Source organism: Mastigoproctus giganteus, chromosome 13 (genome assembly GCF_048544385.1).
Source record: "Mastigoproctus giganteus isolate SK-2022 chromosome 13, ASM4854438v1, whole genome shotgun sequence".
NCBI lineage: Eukaryota > Metazoa > Arthropoda > Arachnida > Uropygi > Thelyphonidae > Mastigoproctus > Mastigoproctus giganteus.
The window spans coordinates 165,395,409-165,415,746 of NC_143587.1; the positions used below are offsets into that span (position 1 = coordinate 165,395,409).

Genomic DNA, 20,338 nt, shown 5'->3' on the forward strand with positions numbered 1-20,338 from the left:
TCTACTACTATCCCACGCAATTACATATGCGTCCGATCTGATTTGTCCTTCTGTTCTTTGCATTTATATATGTGAAGTTTTCCTTAACTGCACTCTTTGCTCTCTTTATTCCTCATCCCCACTCTTTGTTCTCTTTATTTCTTATCCCCACTCTTTTCTCTCTCCCAGACTCAGTAAAGATACTATAGTGAAAATTATACTTCGCTGAATAAAACGACTTTCGCCTTCAGAAAATGATGAACATGATTCAACCATAGAATATCAACATGGAACAGAACATCAGTGTGCCGTAAATTCTTTCCAAAATAAGATATTGCCTGACTCCAATGAGATTTTAAAAGATGAACTTGAGTCGGCAATCAATGAAATACTTTTTAACTATTTTTGCTAAAAAAGTTTAAAGCCCAGAAAATATGGACTGAGGTCGTCTACGATTATCTCAGTACAATAGTACTAGAATAAAACCCGAAAGGGCATTTTCTGCCGCTAATCAAATACTGTATGTACCAAAATTAGATCCATTTTAAACGATCGTGCTATTGATTGTTTATTTTCTTAACAGCTCACTTTTTTCGGTCAGGTAGTGTGGATGCTTAAACATAACCAAACTTTGAAGTAACGATATATATTTTTTGTTTTTAGAATAACTGTATTTTTAATGATCTTTTTCCAAATATTTATTATTTCAATAAATGTTTATTTTTTAAACTTGAATTCAAGTAATTACCGTACAGTACTTGTTTTTCTGTACTTTATTAACTGTCATCAAAATTTATTGAGGGAAAACGTTAGTTTTTGGAATACCGGTATCCCGGTACCATAAATTAAACATATCGAAATACCGGTATTAAGATTTTGACCGGTATTGTAAGCCCTAGTTAAATAGTATTTTCTCGCTAGCTTCTGGTGTATTATTATGCTTGCTACCTGGTCGAGTGTATGAGTGTACTCAGTCGGGGTGATCACCTTGCACCCCGCGGTGATTAGCATTAGCATTAGCATTAGTAGAGACATTTGATGCAAGAAAGCAAGCTTATGCAGCATCAGCCAAAAAAAAAAAAAAAACTTCCACTTCACCCCTCTGTTCGTTCAAAATGCCTGTCCAGCTGAGCCTTAAACTTATTTAGGCTATCAACTTCCACGACAAGGGATGGAAGTCTGTTCCACCAACCAACCAACCACCCGCTGGCTAAAGGCAAATTTCCGCACGTCTATCCTACATCTGTCTTTCTTCAAGATAAGTAGAAGGAAAGAGAAAAATGATGATATCCAGCTCAGAACCCTGGGTGTGCCAAGCCCATACTCATCAGATGTGAGCCCCTGGTGTTAATTTGATTCAGTAAAGTAGCGGGCGTGGGTATGAGACTTTACATCGTTCATAAATTCGATTCTAGCTGTTCGATTTTAAAAATTTAAACTGTTTTGACTTTGTCAAAGATTTTTTTCAGATAAAATATATAACATTATTTTACATAACTCAGCCCAGTTATGAAAAAATCGGATAAATATTTCTCATTTCATCGACTGAACTCGAACTCAGATCCCATTGTGGGTTGGCCGGCAATTCTCTGAACTGTGCTAATGATCGCCGAATGGTCAACTCACAATTAATATATGAAGTAGTGTTATTGATGCAATTTATTACCGTTTGTCTGGTAACAGTACATTCCGCATCTGACACAGGAGAGTGATTTTGCCAAAAAAAGTAGATTCTTTCAGATTCCATATTGATTTCAGAAGCAGCCGTTGCAGTTGTAAATGTGGGCGTTCTCTTGTCATCAGCGTTTACTGAAGGCTGCTTGTAAGCCTGCATTAAAGATTGTACGTGGTTTTACTTTTTTGCTAGGCGGTGAATAACAAATTAAAGATATCGTTTGTTTTCCTTTAGTATGTTCTTTATGTGGTCTAACTCAGTAATATTATCATTGAAAATTGCGAATCAATTTTTATTTCTTCCCATACGCACTTTAAAATCGGCAGGAAGATCATGATTGTGCCAATCTTATTGACTTGGAAGGTAGCAGTTTTTGATGGCTTTCAGCTTTATTAGCGATTAGCAGTCCAGAGATTCCTAGTGTGATGCAAAAGCAGATCTTTTGCAAATCTTTAGAATAGGACTAGTGTGTGAGCTCTTTGGCTGAATCTCCTTTGGTTTGGAGCATTTAAGATATTTATATTTTTCTTTGTTTGCTCTTGCCAGTTATTTTTCAGTACACTCACCAACTTGCTGCAATTCAAGTTCACATGTTTCAAGTTGTATCAAGTTGTCTGTCCAACTGTACACATGTTTCCGGCATATTCCAGTGCTAATGAGATTAGCATTAGCATTAGCATTAGCATTAGCATTAGTAGAGGCATATGATGCAAGAAAGCAAGCTTATTCAGCATCAGCCAAAAAAAAAAAAAAAAAAAAACCCTCTCCCATTTCACCTCTCCGTTCGTTCGAAATACCTGTCCAGTTGAGCTTTAAATTTGTTTAGGCTATCAACTTCAACAACAAGTGATGGAAGTCGGTTCCACCAACCAACCACCCGCTGGCCAAAGGCAAATTTCCGCACATCTATCCGACATCCGTCCTTCCTCAATTTGAATTTATGCCCTCTGAGGTGATTATTCTGAGAAAGATGAAGAATCCCATTGGCATTGAACATGCTCAAACCATTCAAAGCCTTATACACCTCTATCAGATCACCTCGCCGGTGCCTAGTCTCCAGACTCTGTAATTTGCAAAACTTAAGCCTTTCTTCGTAAGAGCAACCCTTTGTTCCATTTACTAATCTTGTTGCCCTTCTCTGTACCCGTTCCAGCAGCTCTACATCCTTCTTGAAATGAGGCCTCCAGACCTGTATACAGTACTCAAGATGTGGCCTAACCATTGCCTTATACAAGGGAATAATCACCTCCTTATCCCTGCTAGAAAAATTCCTGTATATCATACATATACAGGAATATGTATAACTAGAATCCTCTTCGATGTCTACTTTTCAGGGACCACACTCCAGATGATTGCCGGGATTACATGGAGAAGCCTAATTGTTAAATATTGTATTGTATTGTACCGATCTGGCTAAATCTAAATAATATATATTAATGCATCGGGCTGCTAAAATTAACACAAAGGAATGAGATGTGCAAATGTATCCCCAATTCACAAAGGGGGATCGAAGGGTGACACGAGTAATTACAGACCAGTTAGTTTAACTTCTGTTCCGGGTAAAATAATGGAGTCGCTGGTTAAAGATGCATTGCAGGACCATCTAGACAGGACTGCAGCAATAATTCAGACACAGCATGGGTTTGTTAAGGGAAAGTCTTGTCTGACAAATTTGATAGGATATTATGATGTGGTTACAAAGGAACTGGATGCAAAAAATAATTTTGATATCATATATTTGGATTTCAGGAAAGCTTTTGACACTGTTGCGCATGGAAGACTATTGTACAAATTGGAGCAGAATGGTATTAAGGGTAAGTTGCTACAATGGATAAAAGGATGGTTAAGTGCGAGAAGACAGAGGGTGGTAATCAATGGGTGCTGCTCTTCTTGGACTAATGTTATTAGTGGAGTACCACAGGGTTCGGTGTTGGGTCCACTGTTGTTTCGTATATTTATAAATGATATTGATGACGGTATATCAGGCTTAATGTCGAAGTTTGCTGATGATACAAGGTTGGCAGGGTTGTTAATGACTGTAATGGCAGTGTGCTACTGCAACAGGATCTAGATAATTTGGGCAGATGGGCTAAGAAGTGGCAACTGAAGTTTAACCTTGACAAATGCAAACTACTGCATATGGGTAGAAGTAACCCCAGAGAAACGTACCAACTGTGTGGTACTACACTTAAGGTGGTAGAAAATGAAAAAGACCTGGGAGTAATTGTGCAGGCAGATATGAAGTTTTCTGAGCAATGCAGACAGGCTGCCAGGGCAGGTCATGGGGTTTTGTCAGGGATATATAGGAATTTTGCTAGCAGGGAAAAGGAAGTGATTATCCCTCTCTATAAGGCAATGGTCAGGCCACGCTTTGAGTACTGCGTACAGGTCTGGAGGCCTCATTTTAGGAAGGATGTAGATTTACTTGAGCGTGTACAGAGAAGGGCAACAAGATTGGTGAGGGGAATGAAGGGATCAACTTATCAAGAGAGAGTTAAGTTCTGCAAATTGCAGTGGCTGGAAACTAGCCACCTGCGCGGTGATCTGATTGAGGTGTATAAGGCCTTGAATGGGTTCAGCACGCTGAATTCTGATGGGATCCTTCCACTTGTTCAGATTATGAACCTAAGGGGGCATAAATTCAAATTACAAAAGGACAGATGTAGAATAGATGTGCGGAAATTTGCCTTTAGCCAGCGGGTGGTTAATTGCTGGAACAAACTTCCATCTGTCGTTATGGAAGTTGATAGGTTGAATAAATTTAAGGAGGAACTGGACAGGCATTTGGAGGGAATGGTGTGATGTTTTTTTTTTTGGCTGATGCTGCATAATCTCATATATTTGCTTTCTTGCATCACATGCCACTACTACTACTACTACTACTACTACTATGAAGAAGAAAAAGAAATACAAAGAATATATAGTATACGTATAAATAAACTAACAATAAATAACTAGCAAGCGGAGTGAAGTACGAACGCGGCAGCACAATTCTGTAGAAACAGTCTTGAGTATTTATACTGAATTTGGTGTGGAATATTATTTTATCTCGAAAATAATTTGCATTTTTCTCCTGTTCTTTGACGCTTTTTGGTATTTATCTTCACCGTGCAGTGGGTACCATGCCCGTGCAAATGGGGAGTGCATTGTATGTCCTCATCAGGGTCCCCGATCTAAAGGCCCCAATCGAGGGAGCCATCAAAGTCTCAAAATAAATAATCGAGGACTCTTAAGCCCTTTTGTATCCACATCCCAAGTACCTTTGCACAGCCGTAGTAAGTACAGGCACAAATAATAGCACCGAGAATATTACGTAAAATTATGTAGACTTTACAAGACCCAGCATAGTTGGAGACTACAGAGAAATTCCGTGACCTTGATCTCCACAACTGAAACTAGCGCAGGTCGGAATCCGACCTTTGGATGGCAAACTGCTATCACTGGAAACCTGGAAAATGCATTGAGAAAGTAACGTGCAAGCGCCATGTCAAACCGCAAGAAACTCAACAGAACAGATAACACATCATCAGTGCGAGCTATGTACTGATGTGGGATTTACTTAAAGATGTAACTACCATTACAGGTAAAGATAAGGGTTCTTTCTTTCGTACAGGTGACTACAGTGGTCTTAGACAGTTTTTAAATTCTATACAGTGTGAATAACTAATCACCTTACCAACAGCAAATTCTAAATAGGAAGACTTTAAGGATTTAATCTTGGAAGCTACTCCTAAACGTGTAACAGTATTTCATACTAACTAAGAAATGCTGTTAAAGGTTTAGACCTAAACGGATGTCAGATGTACTAATGAGACACGTTGCAGAGAAGAAAAATGCATGGGATACATAAATGCATCTGATACATAGGTTATCAGGCGACTCAGAGGTGGACTGCAGATATAAGCTAGTCTGTAATTAAGTCACCAAGGAGGTTAGGCAAGTGAAGGCAGATTGCGACATATCTTTGGGAAGGGATGCAAAGAAAAATAGCAAAGACTTCTTTACTTATATATACTCTAGAAGGAAGAGGATGAATCAGGTTGGCCAACTTGATATCAATGGTTGGACTCTTGATCATCCTGCTGAGAGAGCAACGGTCTTCCCCTTTGACGGTGCCATCTTTCAGTAGGATAATGAGCCATGCCACAACGCCCGGATTGTTCGAGACTGGTTCGCGGAACATTAGGAAGACTTCCAGATATTTCTCTGTCATCCAAATTCTCCAGACATCAATCCCATCGAGCATTTGTGGCTTGTGTTAGAACAGAAACTCCGATCTTCGGCGTCTCAACCACGGACCTTATACGAGTTAACGGATCTGCTGGTTACGTGTTGGTACCAGATACTAAAAAAACAAACAAAAAAAAAAAAACTACAGTGTATATATTTAAGCCACCCGAATAATTAAATTCATCTGCCGGACTGTGTCTTTTGTCTGTTAGTTGCGTGTGTTCTATGGTCGATTTTTCTGTTTGCTGGACGAAAAACCTCAGTTTCTGGAATAAAAACCTTGCTATCTACGACTGAGACCGACTAACTCAGCCATGGAGTGATAAAAGCCCATTAATGTTCCTCGCATCATCGACAGGATTCGAAGCCGGGCCTTTTCCACCCGGTGACAATACCATTGTGCTACCGGCGGAGACATGTACCAGATACTACAAGACACATTTAGAAATCATGTCGCGTTCATGCTTCGCCGGGTACGAGCTGTTTAACATTGACAAATGCAAATTACTGCATATAGGTATAAAAAGGACAAAAATGAGGAAGCACGTTTGATACTTCCTCAAGGGTAATGCGGAATTTTTTTTTTTTTTTTTGGCTGGTGCAGCATAAGCCTCAGGCTTCCTTGCACCATATGGCTAGTACTACTACTAATAATAATAATAATAATAATAATACACCTAAACAAAGCTGCCTGCGTGTAGCGACTGAATAAACAAAACAGTAAAGAAAGTGGTAGTGACACACTTTTCTGGAGGTCATCATAAAACAATGAAAACAATTTCCAGTTGCGTTCCTGCTAGTTGAATCTGTTACAAAAGGTTAGTAAACTCGATCTAATTGCATTTGCGATAATACCGATAGCTGGAATTGTGGGTGTTTATGGTTAAATGTGTTTCCCCTTCACTGAAATCTTCAATCATATGAAAATCATGAATGCATTTTCAGAAACTTTACTTCATTCAGTTCGGGTATTTCCCGAGTTCGACTGGCATTTCTTGCAAACGCGCGAATCATGCCTAAGGGAATTCGGTTCGTGTTATATACGACATCATTCCCCTATTTATAAATCGTGTATGATCGAATTCGTGTAGTGTAAACACGTCTTATACGAGGACTGACCGTACTGTATTTTAATTTCTCAGGGTATTTTTTGTGTTACCATGTGCAACTTATTTGTTAGCTTATAGCTTCGATCCTTTATACGATTTCATTTTTTTTAGCCTCAATTTTTTAGCATTGCTTATAAATATCACAAAACTTACCTCCTAATCTGTATGGTTAAAATGTAATGAAATTAAAATGGGAAATTTAAAAATATAAAAAATTCCCCGAAGGGAAGAAAGAGAAGAACCAAGGGTCCTAACGTTGGACTTTCGCAGTTCCGTCATCATTTGGTTCATTTAATCGGGAAAGAAATTCTGAGTGTTATAAAGGTTAACTCTAGCTCCAGTGGTGCATGGTTAGCGCGCGCGCGCCGGAAATTTTACGAGTTTTAAGGATGTTATCCTCGCAGGATAACATCCTTAAAAATTTAATGATTTTCCTTCAGTCGGAAAATCATTCAGTTGCTAAAGCTTCGTGTATTAATAATAGTTTATCACTGAATTCAGTTTTGTTAATATTATTGCAGAATCTGTTTGAGTGTTATAAATGTGTGAATGCGAATGTTGACTGAATTCTGTGGCTAAATAATTAGCATGAAGGCTGGTTTGGTGATATAAGCTCTGTTATTTGCAGGTTTTAGCGGATCCAAATTTGGCGGTAATACTACCAATACTTTCAGGGAATCATGCTAAATCAATAGCCTTAAAAATAACATTTTATAAATTTCTTTGTTCAATTATAATTTGGCATGATATTTTAATCCGGTAAGTAAAATGCTCCAAAAAAACGAATTTTAATATACATGAAGCTCTTCAATGTCTACAAAATATCACGGAATATTTTAAATTAAATAGAACAGAGGAAGCAGTAAAAAAAAATTCTCGATTCGGCTAATAATATGGCTACTATTATTGGCATTGAAGCTTCGTTTCCAGAAGTAAGCACTGTAAGGAAAAGATTGAAAAAACGTCATTTCGTTTATGAAAGTAGAGATGAAGTAGAGCTATTCAGGATCCACAACGGAATATCAAAATTAATTTTTTCTTTCAAATTATGGACACAATAATTTTCTCGTTAACTGAATGGTTTACAATTATGAAAGAACATGTAGAAATATTTAAAATCTTTTATAATATTTCTGAATTAAAAAAAATTGTCAAATGATGATTTATTAAATCATTGCAAAGATTTGCATATTAAATTAAGTGAAATTGATCGTAATGAGGTTGATATTGATGGTTTAGCATTATCTGAAGAACTCGGAGTACTTCAGATTTATATTAAAGACGATGTTACTCCATTTGAAGTGTTTCGATATATTTTTTAAAAACGATTTTACAGATACTTTTCCAAATGTAGCAGTTGCACTAAGAATTTTTCTAACTTTACCAGTTTCAGTTACCTCTGGTGAACGGAGTTTTTCAAAATTAAAATTAATCAAATATTATTTACGATCGACGATGTCTCAACAACGAATCTCTAATTTGGCAATAATTTCAATGGAAAATGATCGTTTGGAACAAATAAACATAAAGGAAATAATTAATAAATTCGCATCTCTTAAAGCAAGGAAACATAAGTTTGTATAATTTTTTTAACATTATAATTTTCCTTTTATTTTATTATTGTGATAGAGTACAATTACTGTGATTTAGAATTTAAAGTTTATTTCCAGAATTTCAGAATGATTTTGTTATTTTTGTTTGTTGTTTCATTACATTATATGTGAGATATGCTGTAATTCTTTTCTTTTTCAATAAATGAAAACTATTTTATTTACTCCTTATTTTATTTTTTAATCCAAATATTTTGGGGTGGAAAATTTGATTTCGCTTACTGGAGGCACCAACATCATTTAGGTAGGTGGTCATAATGTTTTGGCTAATCAGTGCATGCCTTTAACCAGCTGGTAGTTTATTACTGGAACAGACTTCCATCTCTTGTTATGGAAGTTGATGGCTTAAATACATTTAAGGCTGAGCTAGACAGGTATTTGGAGTGAATGGATGGGTGAAATGTTTTTTTTTTTTTTTTTTTTGGCTAATGCTGCATAAACTTGCTTTCTTGCATCGTAAGCTGTAACTAAATGCTAATTCTACCTTTGGGGGAGAATGGATTGGTAAAATGGGAACATGTTTTTTTTTTTTGCTGATGCGGTATAAGTTTTCTGCTTTCGTGCATTATATGCCTGTACTAAGGCTAATTCCTATGCTAACGGTAATGTGAGCAAATTCAGACTCTTCAGTTTCACTTTCGGTAACAAACATAGGATGGCACGATGTGATCAATACGTAATTTATGAAATAAATAAATTAATAAGTTAATCATTATAAACTAAATGAATTATTCTAACAAGAATCAGGAGCACAATTAAAGCACGTTGTACACGCCATTGGAGACGTGTTTGGAGTTATTAAAAGCTAATGAAAATGCGAGGTCAGTTTCATTGGCTGTATTGGTGCAAATCTGATTAAGCAAATTCATTTGTTTGGTAGGTGAATTCACAATTAGTTTTAAAAATGCGGAATTGAGCATTGACATAATCAAATACTGAATGAATCCGAAAGAATTCTCCAAAATAGTGTATATATATATATATATATATATATTTAGGATAATTTAAGAGCAGTCACTATAGAGACCGGCGCTGTGTTGGTTGCATACAGGACCTTCGTTTCTTCGGTTTTTTATTTATTCTTTCGCCAAGTTGATTGCGAATGTTTGTTCCGCGGATGCTGGCTGTGAGTCAAACAGTGCTCTCGTTTTTGGGGTTTTGGTTCTTGTTTTTTTTACGAAGGGTAAAGGAGAATTTTTGCTTTCATACTTTTCATTTTTGGCTACTCTTCTCGGGTTGGCGTGTGTGTGTATATTTATTTAAATATCAATTGAAGCATTAAGTTCTTGTGTGCAAGTAACATATGTTATTATGTTACTTAGGAACGTATATGATACGAGTTTTACCGAAATAGGAAGCTGGTATATAACAGTAGTATTTTCGTCACATATGTGCTATTTATTACTTTAAAAATAATTGTTTTATTCCTATTTAGGTTTGCTTTGCCGTATTCTGCTAAATGTGTTGTTATATTTGAAGTAACATATTGAATGTAATACGATATATCTCTGAAACAAAAAATGAGAGTATACCTTAACGTTTTATGACAGGTAATAACGTGCTTTTTCGAATCTTTTTGAACAGGCTAATAATTGATGGCTATAACCACTAATAATGTTTGCTCTCCGATGTATGTGTGCAGTCCTGTGTACTCATCATAAGAGAATTGAGAGTAAATAAGTGAAATACAAAACTTTGTCCAAATGCTATATTAATCCTGAACTACTTGCCTTCAGTTTTAGCACTAAAGAAAATAAAGCGTGAAATGAAATAAAGGTGTAGTATACTGTTATTGGAGGAATCATAAACATACGTTATGATTTATTGGTTTATTATTTATTTGTTATATATATATTTATTTGTTATAATAACAGTGTAAGTCTTTAAAACACTGCTTACAATTGGATTACATTTTTGGCAGATGATGCTTGTCTTCTCTTCTCTTTATTGCTGTATGAGCATCTTGCGCATTCTCTTCTTAATTTTTGTATTTTTTTATTATCTGAAATATGGTCCAGGTTCAGCGTGGTGTTATAATCCAGATGTTGGTGCCTTTGATCCATATTTTCACTGGCACTTTTTTGTTTTTGAGCAAAACTTCATATATTTGCAAGACCTAATTAAATTGTGAATGAAATCTTATGGCAGACAGAGGGAAATTTTTCATTTTAAACTACCTTCTGAACTCATTCTCAACTTAAAACATAAGACACTAATTTGTGTACTACCAAATAAAAAATGGAAATGACAATAAATCCTTACAAATGAACCTATATTCATTTCTCACATAAATAAAAAATAAGAAAAAACAGAAAATACATAACTATAATAATCATACATTGAACGAGAAAAAATTATGAAAAATTAACCTGTTAAAAACAAAAAAAAAATATAAAAGACAAAGTAAGCTGCTAAAAACATTTCCAGAGAGAGAGAGAGGAGATCTACAAGTTAAAACCGATGTTGGACTATCCCTTAAGTTAGTCACTGAATAATTTGAATACCTTCCTCAGAGTGCAACAGACTGAGACAGAGCTAATATTGGAAACTGGAAATTTAGAACATTTTATAAAAAATTGGTGAATACCATGAGGCTGTGTCAGAGAGGTGGAATAACTTTAGTATTTTATTTATCCTGCTTTTCCTGCTCATTGTGCTGGGGGGAAGGAGAATGAATGAACAAGAAGGTGGACAAAGAATGAAAGAAACAAGAAACCATGTCTACAGGCATGATTATTTCAGTAGGTGAGATGTTTTCTTAACAGGTGATATCCATCAAAAAATAAACTATTCTGACACTTCATACATAATGATAAGTAACTTTAATAATGAACATTATGTTACAAATCTTTTACCAGGTTTTTGTTTACATGTACAATGAATAAGAATTTAAAAAGAATTGCAAATATTTCATAAATGGGAGGAAGGCAAATTTATAATCCTTGTTCTTACTCTCATTGTGCATGTTAACAAGAACCTAGTAAAGTTTTTGTGATATGATCTGTTTATTTATTTAATATTATATATTGTGAAATATTTACATTTCTTTATTCGATTTTGGGCGATAAAAAGGAGATGCTTTTATTAGAATAGCAAATATTTTTATTGAAGAAAAGGCAATTTTTTTTATCCTTGTTCTTACTCTCATTGTGCATACAACCATGCATATAGTTGCCATATAGTTGCATCTTCCAAGACTATGCAGTTTAGCAAAAAAAAAAAAAAAAAAAAAAAAAAAAAGATCCGTGACTTGTTAATAAGAATATACAATGTTGATTAGGTACTAATCAGACCAATTTAATATAATTTACATATCTGGTGGTCCAGAAACATGGCAACGTGTTATTTTTAATTGTTTGGAATATGCTGATTTACGTTTGGAATTACTAAATAATGTTGTTAATGTTACTTGTTTGGTGGATGGAATTGAACTGTTACTTATTAAAAGAAGAGAAAATTTTTTTGCCTTTCAAAATTTTACAAATTCAGTTTTTTCAAGGAGGAATATTCTTTTACTTTTAGCCCATTACTTAACATGGATTAGTGTGTTTATTTATTATATAGGAACAGAGAAATTTCTCTGCAGAAGTGAACAGGATTTTGGTACTCTCTTTCCTTAATGGGTGGATGTCCACTTCTGCTCCCCGCCAACACTGTTGGCAAGAAGCCTTAATACCTGCTTCCAGCTTGATTTTGCCAATTCATGTGGATGACTTCTGTTGAGCTCTCTGGCTGCTGGTGGAATAATGTTCCCTGAACTGTTTTATCTTTTTTTTTTTTTTTTTTTTTATGAAAATCCCAAACACGAGAGGTATAGTACTTAGTACCGTGCTTGGATTGGTGGTTGAGAAGCCGAAAGAAGATATTTATTGACATTAGACTTAAACTTCTGTAGACTATAATTTTCAGGAAATACATACTAAGGAAGGTTGTTCCAGAAAACGGCAGTTAATAAATAAACGAGGAAGATGAAAAGTTGGTTCTGTGAGTTTGAAGATGGACAGTAAATGGATGTTGGCTGGTGGTGGCACGTGTTCGTTTGTTTTGAAAGAGAGAGCCCAAATTATAGAAGCCAATTCAGAAGAACAGTGCCCATGGAAGTATCTGTAGAAGAGGCATGCAGCAGAAACAGTACATCTATGAGACAGCGAGTGGAGAGACTGTTGGAGATGAGTCATTAAGCGGACGCGCTTAGTCAGGGCTCCTCAGTTAAGTGGTTTACTTTTGGATAGTGCTTTTAAATATTTGATTTATTTAGATATTGTTGGATTATTCTGTTATAGATTTCCTGTAACAGTTTGATTTTAATAATATTATAGATATAATTTTTTAAAGTTAACTTTCATTGATATTTATTTAATTTTATAATGGTAGTTACGAGATCTGCCTTAAACACGTCACAGGGTATCGTGACTCACACGGAAATAGCAGATGGCGATTTATGGGTGAGTCATGATTTAATCCGTTGTGGAACCTGTGGAATGTTTTCCAAGGTCGACCTGGTGACTAATCCTACCTCACCCGGGGATTCTTTTCTTTGTGATCAATGTAAGGAGTGCACCGATCTTAAATTACAATTTGGTGCACTGATGGAACAATTTGAGTCCCTGAAAAAACGGGTGCTTGCCCTCGAGAATAATGCATCTGGGAGCTCGTCAGGGACTCAAGATTCCAGCAATCGACCAAGTGATGCACACCCGATTTGAGCCTCAAAACAGAAAAACCAAGTGCAAACTACTCTGATTAAAAAGGACTTTGTTTTATAAGGAGACTCCATTATCAGGGAAACGGGGAATATTTTTTGTAATAATGATAGGTGGAGTATAACCAGGGTATGTCTGCCGGGAGCAACTATTGATGATGTCGCCAACAGATTGTCAGATTTTAATGGGGGCTAATGATATTAAACGTACACGATCTGACGATTTGTTGGAAAAATACAGGAACCATGCTGAGGAAATGCCGCGAGCTAGGCCATAATGTGTATGTGTCTACAATTCTGCCCAGACACGATAGGAGGGATTATATGTTAAGAGCCTTGTGGATTAACTCAAGACTTGAAGGAATCTGCAAGACTTTAGGGGGGAAATTTCTATCAGCATGGCCCACACTTGTAGGTAGAAGGAATTTGTTTTGTAGAGATGAGATACACTTAAACAAAGGTGGTGCAAAAGTTTTTGCCAGTATTATTGAGGATACCTTAAAGGTTCAGGGGAAACTGCTAGCTAGGGGAGATGTGGGTAATACTGACACGTGTTTATCTGATAATATTGGTCAAAGTAACTCTTGCACATACCTTAAGAGTTCTTGTCTGCTATCCCAACTGGACGTATTATCTAGATGTTCTGGGGGCAGAAACGTTTCATGTGAGTGGGTAGCTAATATCAGGGAAGAGAGCTTAAAAAACTTAAAGTGTTGTGTTAGGGTTGTTAAATATACAAGAACTGTAAATCTTAATTGTTTATACAGTAACGTTAGAAGTGTCGTCAATAAAATGAGCGAATTCGAACTGCTGGTTAAAACAAGTAACGTGGACATAATAGGGCTTACAGAGACGTGGTAACACCCGGAAATTGGGGATGATGAGTGTAAGTATGGCTTGTATAATGTATTTAGGAAGGATAGGGTAGATAGATGGGGTGGTGGGGTAATGCTTCTTATCAGAAGCAGCCTGAGTGCGACGATAGCTTTCCCGGATTCAGACATTTCACATGCTAGTATAGAGTCTGTATGGTGTGAGATAGTTGGAAACAAAGGTGTAATGCGAGTAGGAGTAATCTACAGACCAGGCGATTGTAAAGATTATGACAAAAGCCTCTACATGCAAATGAAATAGGCAAGTAAGCATCAATGTCTTATTATGGGTGATTTCAATTTGCCTCTAATTGATTGGAGTAAATGGGAAGGAAACTCGACATGGGGAACAAAATTTTTAAATCAACTAGATGACTGTTATTTGTATCAACATGTCAGGGAAAGTACTAGAGAAAAGAATATCTTAGACCTCATCATCACCCACGAATCAGATGACATAACAGGGTTGACAGTAGAGGAACTAGTAGCAGGAAGAAGTGATCACGGAGTTCTACGGTGGATGATGACGAGAGAGGTAGAAGTAAAAATCAAAGGAATGAGCTTTAATTTCAGAAAAGGAAACTACGATGCCTTAAGGTACTACATGGCCTCTATTAACTGGGTAGATATCTTGCAGAAAAATGAATACATTTGAACTGTGGTATGCTTTTAAAACATTAATCACAGATGCTTTGAATGCATTATACCATTAAAAAAATATTCCACGAGGAGGGTTCCAAGTTGGATGAATAGTGAAGTTGCCACATTACTTGGACAGAAAAAGGTGGCATGGAAAGGTTACAGAGCAATAAAAAGTACTGGAGCCTATAACAGCTACAAGGTGATGTGTAATAGAGCCACAGAAAAGGTTCGACAGGCAAACGTAGTTTATGAGAAATCACTAGCAAACAGAGCAAAGGGGGGGGATAAAGAATTCTTCACATATATAAATGCCAAGAAGAGCAGGACAAACCAGATCGGACCTTTACGTAAGGGAAAGGGGATAGTATTAAATACGCCAGCTGCTGTTGCAGATGAACTCAACAGTTATTTTGCATCGATATTTACAAATGAAAAACCTTTTGTGGCAATGGGAAATTGTGGGAGCGAAGTTAAAAAATATGTAATTAATGATATTGAAATTTCGCAAGATTATTTAATGAAAAAACTTTCAAGCGTACAGACCAGTAAGGCTCCTGTAGTTGATGAAATATACCCTATAATCTTAAGGGAGGTGGCAAGCGAGTGCATTGAACCATTGAGGCTAATTATGCGAGCATCACTAGACTCTGGGGAGATTCCCTTGGATTGGAAAAATGCAAATGTATCTCCCATACATAAGGGTGGCTCTAAAAGTGAAGTTGGAAATTATCAACCTGACAGTCTGACTTCAGTAGTAGGGAAAATCATGGAGGAAATGATCAAGGGTGGAACTCAGGATCATTTGGATCGAATTGAAATTCTCAAGGATACCCAGCATGGTTTTGTAAAGGGAAAATCATGTTTAACAAATCAGGTTCGCTATTTCGAAAGGGTCACTCACAAGCTGGATTTAGGTAATAATTTTGACATTGTTTATTTAGATTTCAGCAAAGCTTTTGACTCAGTCCCACATGAGCATTGCTTTATAAACTGGAACAGGTTGGAATCACTGGGAAAATCCTTAGATGGATAGAAGGATGGCTTCAGGGCAGGAGGCATAGGGTTGTGATAAATGGCTATTCCTCAGATTGGGTTGATGTAAGAAGTGGGGTTCCCCAAGGATCAGTATTAGGACCACTATTGTTTTTAATTTTCATAAATGACATTGATGAAGGGATAGAAGGCGTGATGTCTAAATTTGCAGATGATGTTAAAATTGGTAGAGTAGTTAATGATCACTGTCAAGCTGAGCTTCTTCAGAGAGACCTAGATAGACTTCAGGAATGGTCAGAAAAATGGCAGCTATGCTTTAATCCAACAAAGTGTAAGGTATTACACTTGGGAAACAGTAATCCCAAAATAACTTATTCACTTGGTGGAGTTCAACTAAACTCAGTACCGGAGGAAAGGGACTTGGGTGTTACGATACGGGCAGACATGAAATTCTCTGAGCATTGTAAACAGGTTGCAGGGATGGCCCATGGTGTCCTATCGATGATCTATCGAACTTTTGCAAGTAGAGATAGAGATGTGATAATCCCATTATATGAGGCTTATGTTAGACCACACTTGGAATACCACCCTTTTCAAGTATGGAGACCGCACCTAAAGAAAGACATCGAGCTTCTTGAAAGGGTGCAAAGATGGGTAACTCGCCTAGTGAGATCGGCAAGAGGGCGTCCTTATGAAGAAAGACTTCGAATATGTGGGTTATAGAGTTTGGAAACTAGACACCTTAGAGGAGATTTGATTGAGCTGTTTAAGGTTCTGAGAGGCATCAGTAAAATGAATGAGGACAAAATTTTCAAGATTATAAATGATGCTAGAACTAGGGGACATAAATTCAAGTTACGGGGGGAATGTTTAGATTGGACTGCAGGAAGTTTTATTTTAGTCAGCAAGTTATAAATTACTGGAATAAGTTGCCTTCATGGGTGGTAGAGGCCGACAGTTTGGGGAAATTCAAAGATCATCTGGATAGTACTTTCGTGTAAGGGAAGCGCATAGGATGATAGGCTTAATTTCCTTTTTTTTTTATTAATAATTATTATTACTTTTTTATTTATTTATTATTTTATTTTTTTTTGTTTTTAGCATTGTTTTGTTCCGATATTTTTTTATTTTTGGCTGGTGCAGCATAAGCCATAGGCTTTCTTGCACCATGCGGCCATTACTAATACTAATACTAATTAACCTAACTGCCCTCTTTGAGTGAAATTAAGAAGTCTGAGAGAGGTTTTGGGGGCACTGCCCCAGTTGTGGGAACAATATTCCATGGTAGGTTGGATTTGTGATTTGCACAGAGTGAACAGCTGTTTGGAAGAAAAGTAACGCCGAGAGCGAAAGAGAAAACCAAGTTTTTTAGATGCAGAGGAAGCAATATTTGTAATGTGCTTGTGCCAAGAGAGATTAGAAGTCAGGGTAATCCCCAAAAGAGATATCATTTTGCCTAGAAATTGGAGTGTCACCAAAGATGAGCAGAGAAATCTTTTTTGCAAGATATAAGACAAGACTGAGTTTTAGAAGGATTGAAATCAACTAAGTTGTCTTTGCCCCACTGGAGAATTACCTGGAGATTGGCATTCAAGGAATTGGTATCGGGTATTCGAGAAGTTGAAGCTGATTGAGCAGAGCAAGGTTTCTCAAACTGGAAAGTGGAATGCAATGTACTGTCATCAGCAAAACTGTGGATAGGATTTCCAGTCAATGGAAGAAGTTCATTAATATACAAGAGGGACAGAACTGATCCTTGGGAGACACCAGCATTAGTGAAGAAGACAGACGGCCATCTATCATCACCATCAGTGAGCTATCAGAAAGAAAACTGGATAATCAATTACAAAAAACACTTGGTAAACCATAAGATGGAAGCTTATTTAGGAGACCTTTATGCCAAACTTGATTGAAAGCCTTTGAGATGTCAAGAGCAACTGCTTATGTTTCCCCGAACTTTTCCATTGAATTTATCCATAAATGGGTAACATAAGCCAGAATATCCCCAGTGGATTGACACTGATGGAGTCCATACTGGCGATCATTGATCAGACAGAAGGTTTCTAGGTAGTTTAAGAGTTGGCAGTTGATTGATTTCTCCATTACTTTAGAAAGAGTAGAAGTAATTGCAATGGGACGTTAATTGGATGGGAGGGATTTGTCACCCTTTTTAGGAACTGGCTGGATATGAGCAAATTTCCAAGCAGAAGGAAAAACACCTTTGGAATAAGAAAGTGAAAAAAGGCGGCAAGGAATAGGAGTAAGTTCAGGAGCAAAGGTTTTGAGAACAAGTGGAGAAATACCATCAGGACCTGGAGCTTTCTTAGCATCAAGATTTGACAAAATCCTTCTGACATCCTTTTGACGGAAGACCACAGGAGGCATTGAATGGAGTGTGTTGGCAATGGTGGGAGGTGTTTTACGAAGATCATTAATACAGGAGTTGGAAAAAAAAATGGGATGATAGCAAGTCAGCTTTATCCTTGGCTGAAGTGGCAACAGAACCAACTGGTTTTGAGAGAGGTGGTAGCAGAGATGGGCAAAAGTTGCGGCTAATAGCTTTGGTAAGAGATCAGAATGCTTGGCTACCATTAGAGCAAGAAGCAAGTTTTCTACTCTTAGCTTGTTCAAAATCTAGTTTGGACTGATTAATAACTGCTTTACAATTGTTGCGAGCTTTGATGTAGGCAGAAAATGAAACTGAAGATTTGGAATTAAGCCAATTATGATATGCAACATTCTTCTCTTGAACAGCCTTAGCACATTTAGTGGAAAACCAAGGTTTAGATAAAGGATGAGATTTTAAAGTGGAGTGTAGAATAAAGGATTCCATTCCTACAAGAATAATTTCACTGTCATGATCTGAGCAAACTTGACATCATAAGTTTTGAAATAGTAATCCACCCAAGGAAAAGAAGAAAAATCTCGCAGGTCATCCCATTTTGCATCCTTGTAATGCCAAAGAATACGAGGTTGGGAATAGTTGGGAATATGCAGTTCCTGCTGATAGACTAATCTCCTCAGTTGTATTTATGCAGGCTGTGCTACTTTTGAAGCCGACCCGGCTAGCCGGGTGGGTAAAGTGCTTTCCTAGTCGCAAGTTCGAATCCCGCCTTGGGCTTGGATCAAAGTACTGCAAAAACCTTGGGAGATGCATTATGGCCACAGAAGCTGATGCGCCAACAACTTCCAAATAAAAAAATGAAATAATTTTGGAATAAATTTACAGTTGGTTGTGCTGTAATTTTGATTTGTTTGGTCTTGACTTGATTACTAATCTGCAGTTCATGCTGCTGTAGCTGTTGTTGTGTAGTTCCTTGTGCTGCCAGCTATTGGAATAATTTTAGTATTTTATTTATTCTGCTTTTGTAGCTCATTGTGCTGTAGTTAATTTTGGAATGAACATTGCAAAGTATACCTAGTTTGTCATCAATAATTATACAACTTTTGTGCTACAGTAGAATAAGAAGAACGTGTTGCCTTCCTGTGCTGTTTCTTGTGCTGTGCAGCTCTTGGAGTAACTTCAGTATTCTATTTATCCTGCTTGTCCGGCTCATTGTGCTTTAGCTGAATTCGGGGTGAACATTGCAAACTATAGTTAGTTTATCATGTCATACTTATTGAATTAAATGATGATGTATTTATATATATAAAATATTGTCAGTAATTGTATTTTGTACAATGTTTGTCCTATATGTATAGAGGATTTTCCAGAGTTTTTTTTTTTGGCTAGGGGCCACTTTACTCAATAAATGAAAAAGAAAATGTGCACATTAACAAGGACCTGGTAAAGGGTTTGTAACGTGATTTGCTCATTTATTTAATATGGAATATTTAAGTTGCTGTAGTAAATTTTAGGATGATAAGTAGGAGGTCTTTTATTAGAATAGCAAATAGTTTTATTGAAGAAAAGCAATAATGTTTTTTTTTTTTTTTTTACTTGAATCCTCTTGGTTCATAATCATAATTGAGCTTCTGGAAAAATTGAGGTTTGGGTATTGTGCTGTAGGAGATGGGAGGAAACATGTAGGAAGAATATATCTGTACAAAAACATTTTAAGTCATTCTTTTGATATGATGTTGTACATTCATGAAATTTTTATCTGTCCTCACAGCAACATTTCATCTTAATCTGTTTGTGTACTATATACGTGTTTTGAAAGTTACAACTAAGGACATTTGAACACATATTGGAAATACTGATGCTACCATCAGAAATCAATGGGGCAATGTACATGTTGTCCAGGATGGAGCTCTTCATGATAAGTTGGCTGCCAAAAATCAGTGTTTCCTTATCTGTGTTTGCACACATCACAGAGAATGCTGGCGTCAACACCAGCACAGCACATGTCAACAATGTTATTCAGAAAACATGAGAGGAGGCACAGATTTAAATATGAGTAAATTTGAGTATGATGTTACTGCAAGTATTTCCTTAGGAGGGATACATAGTCTCATTATATTTATCTTCCCATTGAATGCTGTTTGATAAATGCTACACATGGTTGTTATTATTATTAGATATA

General features: G+C 36.6%; 1 protein-coding gene across 1 annotated transcript in view; it reads left to right on the forward strand.

Moving 5' to 3' along the window:
* Positions 1–9,691: 9,691 nt before the first annotated feature.
* The window catches only part of LOC150076578 (N-acyl-phosphatidylethanolamine-hydrolyzing phospholipase D-like), a 167,798-nt gene continuing 157,151 nt past the window's right edge, over positions 9,692–20,338 (forward strand). Inside the window, exon 1 of the mRNA XM_090388027.1 lies at positions 9,692–9,786. Within this exon, the coding sequence (XP_090244153.1) occupies positions 9,706–9,786 (81 nt within the window). The 5' untranslated portion in view covers positions 9,692–9,705. The remainder of the gene's footprint in view (positions 9,787–20,338) is intronic.